This window comes from Mercenaria mercenaria, chromosome 4, assembly GCF_021730395.1.
Source record: "Mercenaria mercenaria strain notata chromosome 4, MADL_Memer_1, whole genome shotgun sequence".
NCBI classification, from domain to species: domain Eukaryota; kingdom Metazoa; phylum Mollusca; class Bivalvia; order Venerida; family Veneridae; genus Mercenaria; species Mercenaria mercenaria.
Genome location: NC_069364.1, coordinates 76,987,473 through 76,997,344, shown reverse-complemented (window position 1 = coordinate 76,997,344; position 9,872 = coordinate 76,987,473). Strand labels below are relative to the sequence as shown.

Below are 9,872 nucleotides of genomic sequence, written 5' to 3'. Positions count from 1 at the left end.
CATATAGGCTAACCGAATAAGATTATGCTTTAAACTTCAGTTTTTTACTTTCTTTATATTTGTTTTGAAGAATGATTTTTTTAATACAATTGGTTCGAATATTTTGAGAACGAATGTTTCAGCACAAGGGGAGTAACTCCGCTGGTAATTCTGTGTACAAATTTGTCAGAATTTGTTCCATCAAATACCCTTCGAAATGCTGTCAAAGCTACTGTTGAATAGCAAGGTACGTTGCAAGATTCTTTAATTTCACAATATTCATACAAAGTTAAAGTTGTCATAATCTGGTTTTGTTGATTTCGGTGTATGACCTTGTCCTCTGTTTAGACTAGTCTTTTTAGTAATTTTTAGTCTTACTCTGTTACTTAGTGTCTTAGACCCTGGCCTGGCAGGCCAGGATTTGTTTTCCACTGTGTTCGAAATTTTAGAAAACTGTAAGAGATCTAACACTGTTGGCATTATCAGGTAATAGTCTTCTACGGAATGAAGTGTATCATATCCACAAGTCCAAATAATAGGATGTTTCGGGACAGCGTGATAACTTTTGACTGTCGCTGTCTCCGTCACGTCCAAACTTATCCTGCAAATTTCTGTTAGGAAATCCCCAATGAAAATCCGTTGGGAATGTTTTCTGGTATATGTACAAAGTATTTGTATGATTACATTTTATGTTGACATTAAAGCATAAACTTGCCTCGCTGACATTTTATGAATGTGTTTTGTTTCTGTAATTTAGTGTCATATCGGCAGTCTTCTGTTATTGAAACCGGTGTCAGGGTAGATATCTCCTCCCACCTCGGGGCTTTTCATCCTTAAATAATAGAGGCCGCTATTCGGCCACTTCCCAATTGAAAATAAGGTCATTTTTTCCCAACTGTGGCAGAGGAACTTCCAAAAATGTAAAAAAAAAAATCTTTTTTTTTTTTTTTTTAAATTATATTTCACAAATAGGAAGCAATAAGCTCATTTATGATTAGGAAACCGCCACATTGTGTTCTTTGTGACATACCTCTTTTGCAGAAGGAAAAAAGGCCCTGTTTCAATAAAATGGTGGACGGATAGCTCAGTGGTTTGCACACTGGCCTTCCAATCCTGAGGTCGGGGTTCGATCCCCGGCAGCTACTCGGGAATTTTCAGAAACGCTTTTCAGTGTTTCCCACCCAGCTAGAGGTGTACTGGTCAGGAACCCAGGCAATCCTTGCGTGTATCAGTGCTATACACTGGGCACGTTAAAGAACCAGGCTGTCTATTCGCAACGAGCTAGGCTAAGTTAGCCGGACAAGCCTGTATCTGATTTCTGATCTCTCTGTGGGGGCTTTGTCTCACTCTGTCCCTCTGGTCAGATCGCTCTGTGTCTGTACTAGTAGAGGATGATTTCGCGCCCTGTGTGGCTGCAGTTGCTGTAAAGCGCCTTTGAACGTGTTTATCATGAAAAGGGCGCTATATAAATCTGGTATATATATATATATATATATTTTCCCTAAATGAGCGATTATCGCGTATGCATTTCCCAGTTTGAAAGGCCAAGGCCTCTTCCCAATTTCCTGATGAAAAGCCCTGCACCTGTCACATAATATTTTCGAAGAATTGTCTCTTATTTAAAATTAAATTCAACCTATATGAAGTTTATACATGAATATTAATCTTTAATTTATTAAAGCAAGTATATTATGACTTTTTATATGTCTGAAGGGACGTATTATGTTATACCCCCGGTGTCCGTCCATCTGTCCGTCCGTTAGCAATTGCATGTTCACTCTGTAACTCTTGAACCCCTTGAAGGATTTCAAACAAACTTGGCACAAATGTTCACCACATCAAGACGACGTGCAGAGCGCATGTTTCAGGTGGCTGGCTTCAAAGTCAAGGTCACACTTAGGAATCAAAGGTCATATAGCTTTGTTTCGTGTCCGCTCTGTAACTCTTGAACTGCTTGAAGGATTTTAAAGAAACTTGGCACAAATGTTCACCACATCGAGGCGACATGCAGAGCGCATCAAGGACAAGGTCACACTTAGCGGTCAACTGTCATTTATATGACTTTGTTACGTGTTTATATTGCTCTGCATTGTGGTTCTCTTGGTTTTTTTTTTTTGGCAGATCCCTTTTTTGTTCACTTACAATAATTCTTTTTGAATTACTTCCCTTTTATGTTACTATAAATAGCTTATTTTGTAACTTTTTCATTATTGGACATAGGGAAAAACCAAGACCACATTTCTGTGATACAACATGGATGGTACCTCCAATTTTTAGGTGTATTTTTAGCTCACCTGAGCACAAAGTGCTCAAAGGTGAGCTTTAATGATCACCCTGTGTCCGTCGTCCGTCCGTCCATCCGTCGTCAACAATTTGACTGTACACACTCTAGAGGTCACATTTTTGGCCCAATCTTAATGAAACTTGGTCAGAATGTTACCCTCAATAAAGTCTTGGACGAGTTTGATATTGGGTCATCTGGGGTCAAACACTAGGTCACCAGGTCAAATCAAAGGAAAAGCTTGTTAACACTCTAGAGGTCACAATTTTGGCCCAATCTTAATGAAACTTGGTCAGAATGTTACCCTTAATAAAATCTTGGACGAGTTCGATATTGGGTCATCTAGGATCAAAAACTAGGTCACCAGGTCAAATCAAAGGAAAAGCTTGTTAACACTCTTACTTACTTACTTACTTAGTCCTCTTCATCCCTGGAGGGACATAGGGCCTTCACAACAGCTCTCCATCTGGTACGGTCCATGGCAACCTGTTTAGCTTCTCCCCAAGACATCTGAATTTTTTGTAGCTCGGATTCTAGGGTCCTCCGCCATGTCTGCACGGGACGACCTCTTCTGCGACTTCCTTGCGGGTTCCAGTCCAGAGACTGACGGGCTGTGCATGATTGGCCTCTTCTAATGGTGTGGCCAATCCATCTCCATTTCTTCATCTGGATTTCTTCCGCAATAATTATTGGCCTTTGGTTGGTTCTTTGCCACAACTCCTGGTTTGAGATTCGTTCCGGCCATCTGATGCGGAGGATTCTTCTCAGGCTTGTATTGATGAAGACCTGGAGTTTCTTGTCTAGTGCTTTTGTGTGTCTCCAGGTCTCTGAGCCGTATAACAGAACTGTTTTAACATTGGTGTTAAACAGTCTGATCTTTGTCCGGAGGTGTATGGCCCTATTGTCCCAGATTGGCTTTAAGGTGATGAAAGCGTACCTAGCTTTTCCTATTCTGGACCTTATATCTTCTTCTGTGCCTCCTGTCTTACTGACTTCACTGCCGAGGTATGTGAACTGGGGTACATCTTCTATAGGTTCCCCTTCTATGAGGATAGCTGTATCCTGGGCCGCATTGATCCGCAGGCTTTTTGTCTTATTTCTGTTCACTTCCAGGCCAGTTCGTCTTCCTACAGCTTGTAAATGCTCTATCTTCTCTTGCATCTGTCTGTGGGTGTGAGACAGGAGACCGATGTCGTCTGCGAAGTCCAAGTCTTCGAGTCGTTTGGTAAGTGTCCATTGGATCCCTCTAGGTTGCTCCATTGTTGCCTTCATCACCCAGTCAATCACCAATGAGAAGATGAGAGGAGACAGTAGACATCCTTGTCGTACTCCGTTATTGACAGCAAAGGGATATGTAAGGTTCATGTCATGGATGACTTGACAGGTGTTGTTGTTGTACATGCTCCGAATAATGTTGACGATCTTGTCTGGGATACCGTAGTGTGCGAGTATGCTCCAGATTGCAGTCCTGTCTATCATGTCGAAGGCCTTCTTGAAGTCAATGAAGGTGACATAAAGTGGGGATTGCCATTCTATAGACTGTTCTATGATTATACGGAGAGTAGCTATCTGGTCTGTACAAGATCTTCCAGGTCTGAAGCCTGCTTGTTCTTCCCTCAGTTGTGAGTCTACTGCCTTCTTCATCCTCTCTAGGATAATGCGAGTGAGGACTTTACTAGGTATGGAGAGCAGTTGGATTCCATGCCAGTTCTGACAATCGCTGAGGTCACCTTTCTTTGGCAGCTTGGAAACTTGGTCAGAATGTTACCCTCAATAAAATCTTGGACGAGTTCGATATTGGGTCATCTGGGTTTAAAAACTAGGTCACCAGGTCAAATCAAAGGAAAACCTTGTTAACACTCCAAAGGTCACAATTTTGGCCCAATCTTAATAAAACTTGGTCAGAATGTTACCCTCAATAAAATCTTGGACGAGTTCGATATTGGGTCATCTGGGCTCAAAAACTAGGTCACCAGGTCAAATCAAAGGAAAAGCTTGTTAACACTCTAGAGGTCACAATTTTGGCCCAATCTTAATGAAACTTGGTCAGAATGTTACCCTTAATAAAATCTTGGACGAGTTCGATATTGGGTCATCTGGGGTCAAAAATTAGGTCACCAGGTCAAATCAAAGGAACAGCTTGTAAACACTCTAGAGGTCACAATTTTGGCCCAATCTTAATGAAACTTGATCAGAGTGTTATCCTCAATAAAGTCTTGGACGAGTTCGATATTGGGTCATCTGGGGTCAAAAACTAGGTCACCAGGTCAAATCAAAGGAAAAGCTTGTTAACACTGTAGAAGCCGCATTTATGACTGTATCTTCATGAAACTTGGTCAGAATATTAATATTGATGATCTTAAGGTCCAGTTTGAATCTGGGTCATGTAGGATCAAAAACTAGGTCACCCGGTCAAATCAAAGGAAAAGCTAGTTTACACTGTAGAGGCCACATTTATGACCATATCTTAATGAAACTTGGTCAAAATGTTAATCTTGATGATCTATAGCTCAAGTTTAAATCTGGGTTAGGTGGGGTCAAAAACTAGGTCACCAGGTCAAATCAAAGGAAAAGCTTGTTAACACTCTAGAGGCCCTCTTGTTACATATCTGTACCTGGCAAGAATTTTTTTGTGGACTTTTTTGGAATTTCTTCCCTTTGTTGTTCCTGTCCTTTGGGTTTCAGCGGTCAAGTTCTTTAAATTTTGCCCCCTTCCTCTGATATAACTCTTTGGGGCGTAAATTGCCCTGCTTGGCAGAGCTCTTGTTTGGATTTTTTAAAGTCTTCGTTTTCCTAACAGTAAAATGCTTAGAGGGATGACAACTATAAAATATCAGATCATAAAATAAGTCATCCTGATAAGCCAAATGAGTAAAGCTACATATCCACCTCAATCCTAGTCTCAATTTTTCAACTGCAAGGCAGAGCGATTTCACAGACTGACAGCCTCTACGTCTCAAGAAGTTAGGCTCGAAACTGTGTTGGAAATCTACCCGATTTAAACTTCATTATTTTAATATAGTTTAACATACACATTTTTTATGCCCCCACTTTTGGTGGGGCATATAGATTTGCCCTTGTCCGTTCGTCCGTCCGTCCATCCTTCCGTCTGTCCGAGCTCACATTTGCATACTTAGGTGGCTATAGGAACAATAGGTAACTGTACTTTTTCTTTGATGTCATTCATTCCGTAAGGCTTTTATGTGGCTATTTTTCTCTTACGTGGCTGAAAGAACAATAAAACAAAAGAGTAGCCACATAAGTATCCATATGTAGGAACGTCCGTCCGTCCGTCCTTCCGAGAATGTTGTGTCGCCCCTAGGTCCAAAAGTATTTGACATAGAGTCACAAAACTTTACAGGAATGTTGGTCAGCATGTGTAGTTGTGCACCTGGGGTTTCGCGTCTGGATTCATTCAGTCGTGTAGGGGTTATGGCCCCTGACTTAGTAAAAATTGTCATTTTAATGTTGTGTCGCGCGTAGCTCCAAAAGTATTTGACCTAGAGTCACCAAAGTTTACAGGAATGTTGGTCAGCATGTGCAGTTGTGCACCTGGGGTTTTGCGTCTGGATTCATTCAGTCATGTAGGAGTTATGGCCCCTGATTAAGTTAAAAAATGGTCATTTTAATGTTGTGTCGCGCGTAGCTCCAAAAGTATTTGACCTAGAGTCAGTAAAGTTTAAAGGAATGTTGGTCAGCATGTGCAGTTGTGCACCTGGGGTTTCCCGTCCGGATTCATTCAGTCCTATAGGAGTTATGGCTCCTGACTTTGTAAAAATTGGTCATTTTAGTGTTGTGTCGCGCCTAGCTCCAAAAGTATTTGACGTAGAGTCACAAAACTTTACAGGATTGTCGGTCAGCATGTGTAGTTGTGCACCTGGGGTTTCGCATCCGGATTCACTCTGTCCTGTAGGAGTTTTGGCCCCTGACTTAGTTAAAAATTGGTCATTTTAATGTTGTGTCGCGCGTAGCTCCAAAAGTATTTGACCTAAAGTCAACAAAGTTTAAAAGAATGTTGGTCAGCATGTGCAGTTGTGCACCTGGGGTTTCGCGTCCGGATTCATTTAGTCATGTAGGAGTTATGGCCCCTGACTTTGTAAAAATTGGTCATTTTAGTGTTGTGTCGCACCTAGCTCCAAAAGTATTTGACGTAGAGTCACAAAACTTTACAGGAATGTTGGTCAGCATGTGTAGTTGTGCACCTGGGGTTTCGTGTCCGGATTCATTTGGTCGTGTATGAGTTATGGCCCCTGACTTAGTAAAACATTGGTCATTTAATGTTGTGTTGCGCGTAGCTCCAAAAGTATTTGACCTAGAGTCACCAAAGTTTACAGGAATGTTGGTCGGCATGTGCAGTTGTGCGCCTGGGGTTTCCCGTCCGGATTCATTCAGTTATTTAGGAGTTATGGCCCCTGACTTAGTTAAAAATTGGTTATTTTAATGTTGTGTTGCGCCTAGCTCCCAAAGTATTTGACCTAGAGTCACCAAAGTTTACAGGAATGTTGGTCAGCATGTGCAGTTGTGCACCTGGGATTTGCCATCTGGATTCATTCAGTCATGTATTAGTTATGGCCCCTGACTTAGTTAAAAAATGGTCATTTTAATGTTGTGTCGCGCGTAGCTCCAAAAGTATTTGACCTAGAGTCACCAAAGTTTAAAGGAATGTGCAGTTGTGCACCTGGGGTTTCGCGTCTGGATTCATTCAGTTTTGTAGGAGTTATGGCCCCTGACCTAGGAAAAAATTTGTGTCCTTTGTCATGTAGTGGGAGCATCTGTGTCCCATGAACACATTTCTAGTTCACTGTTAGTATGTTAGGTAAAATTTCAAACTGACGGAAATGGTATTGAACATGTCATCAGGTCCCAGAAAAGTCACAAATTAGCTACATAGCTAAATCTTTCTTTCAAATTGAAGTTTGGTCATATTACAAACATTAGAATATGAGTTTTTGTTTCTGAACTATTTTAAAAATGCCAAATCAAGATAACAAGAGGGTCATGATGACACTGGATCGCTCACCTGAGTAATATGAGCTACATGTTTCAAATGTCAAATTGATGAATAAATATTAAGAAAGTCAGTAGGTCACACTCATGGTCAATGAATTAGCTATAAAACCAATAACAATAATGCAAAATATGTCAAAATCAAATGCTAGAATTACAATTTAAATCAAAACCGCAGGTTAAAAGCACTGGCCTTCAGGTCGTTTGAAAACAAAAAAAGAAGATTTTTTAGATCTCTGGAAATTAATGCTGTACTGTATTTCTTAAGAATGCTTCGAAACTTAATTACTGACAGACTATATGTTACGGAAACACATGAGACTTAGTTGTTTTTACTAATTTTTACAATGAAAATTGAAAATCGAAAAGCATTTGAAACGCTTTACGTGAGGTAAATTGCCTCGATTATAAATATCTATATTTAACGTGCATTGAACGCTAAATCCTCCATAGCCTTATTGGTAACGACAGCGGAAAACTTCTTTTTTGTCGTGGCAGTCCGGGTCCGATTCCTGACGCGGTCACCTTTTTAGCTTTTGTGATCGCACTTCGTTCGGCGTCCGGCGTCCGTTGTCCATCCGTAAACTTTTACTTTAAATGACATCTCCTCATAAACCGCAAGGCCAATTTCATCCAAACTTCACAGGAATGTTCCTTGGGTGAAGCTCTACAAAAACTATTCAAGGAATTGAATTCCATGCAGAACTGTGGTTGCCATGGCAAACGAAAGAAAAAACTTTAAAAATCTTCTTGTCCAAAACCACAGGGCCTAGGGCTTTGATATGTGGTGTGTAGCATCATCTAGTGGTCCTCTACCAAAATTGTTCAAATTATTCCTCTAGGGTCAAATATGGCCCCGCCCTGGGGGTCACATGGTTTATATAGACTTTGATATTTGGTATGTAGCATCATTTAGTGGTCCTCTACCAAGATTGTTCAAATTATCCCCCTAGGGTCAAATATGGCCCCGCCCCGGGGGTCCCAAGTTTTACATAGACTTTTATAGGAAAAAAAAGTTTAAAAATCTTCTTGTCTGAAACCACAACACTTAGACCTTTGATATTTGGTTTGTAGAATTGTCTTATTGTCCTCAACCAAAATTGTTCAAATTGTACCCCTTGGGTGAAAAGAGGCCCTGCCCTGGGGGTCCCAAGTTTTATATAGACTTATATAGGAAAAAGCTTTAAAAATCTTCTTGTCTGAAACCATACGACCTAGGCTTTTGATATTTGGTATGATGCATTGTCTAGTAGTCCTCTACCAAAATTTTTCAAATTATGCCCCTGGGGTTAAAAGAGGCCCTGCCCTGGGGTCACTTAGTTATTATGTGAGTTATATAGGAAAAATACTTAAAAAATCATCTGATCCTATTTCCAAGACTGTTTAATTATAATTACCTGATGACCCCAAGTAATATGATGTCACTTGACTGTGACCTTGACCTACTGACCTACTTTCTTGTTTTTTAAGATACAGCCTTGAAATTTTGATGACATACACAGTTTTGCACACAAATCGTAAAACTGAATTCCATTGACCATGAGTGTGACCTACTGACTTTCTTAATATTTATTCATCAATTTGACATTTGAAACATGTAGCTCATATTACTCAGGTGAGCGATCCAGTGTCATCATGACCCTCTTGTTTTCTTGATTTGGCATTTTTAAAATAGTTCAGAAACAAAACTCATATTCTAATGTTTGTAATATGACCAAACTTCAATTTGAAAGAAAGATTTGTTTTAGCCAAAATCTGGTGGTCAGTGCCTTTAAAATAAAATGTTTCAGTTATAACATGCACAGATAAAACTAATAGGAGAATTTCAGACAGGTAGGATCACTTTAATTTTTTTCACATTTTCTGAAAATTCAGTCATCAATACTGACAGAAAACCACATAAAACCTTCATTCATGCATGCAGTCCTAAAATCTCTAAGTTTAAACCTGCAGTTTTGATTTAACTCATAATCGTTAAAAGATTTCATTTACCCAGTCTGTAAATTTAAAGACTGAAAAATCTTTAAATTTATGGATTGTCCATATATTTACAGAATATCTGTAAAAACAACGAAATCCTAGACCTGTCTAGGTGAGGGGTCCTGGGTTCAAGCCCCATACTGACTGCACATTTTCTCACCTTGTGACATTTTAGGCCCACCTTGGAACTGTGACAATGTCATGCTTGCTCTGTCAGTCTTACAACACCTGCAATATTATGTACCTTCGGAGATGGAGGACAAATTTCCAGTATGTGGGACTGTATACATGTCGCTGTACAAACTTGGTCACACTAGAAAAAAATACATGTCAGGCAGCCAGTTAGCTCAGCAATTGCCATGTATGTGAGGGGTCTCTTGAACAAGCCCTGGTCTGACAGCACATTTTTAATACCTTAAGACTAACAGATATTACCGGTAGGTTTTAGGTCATTGTGATTCACGCAAAGAAATAATAATATACAGAATGGTAACTAACCATTTGCTTGCTAAATCTATATCACACTGACAATCTGTCACCTAGATGCTTCAATAAATTGAGTTAAGAGCAAGTGCTTTTCCCCTGTACCCCTGAACTAAGCTATCATTATCGATTTTTCTTTATA

At 40.0% G+C, this 9,872-nt stretch overlaps 1 protein-coding gene across 1 annotated transcript in view; it reads left to right on the top strand.

Annotated features, from left to right (window-relative positions):
* The first annotated feature begins 70 nt into the window (after positions 1–70).
* Positions 71–9,872, top strand: part of LOC123552205 (acetyl-CoA acetyltransferase, mitochondrial-like) — a 41,882-nt gene continuing 32,080 nt past the window's right edge. The window contains exon 1 of the mRNA XM_045341685.2: positions 71–226. Within this exon, the coding sequence (XP_045197620.1) occupies positions 197–226 (30 nt within the window). The 5' untranslated portion in view covers positions 71–196. The remainder of the gene's footprint in view (positions 227–9,872) is intronic.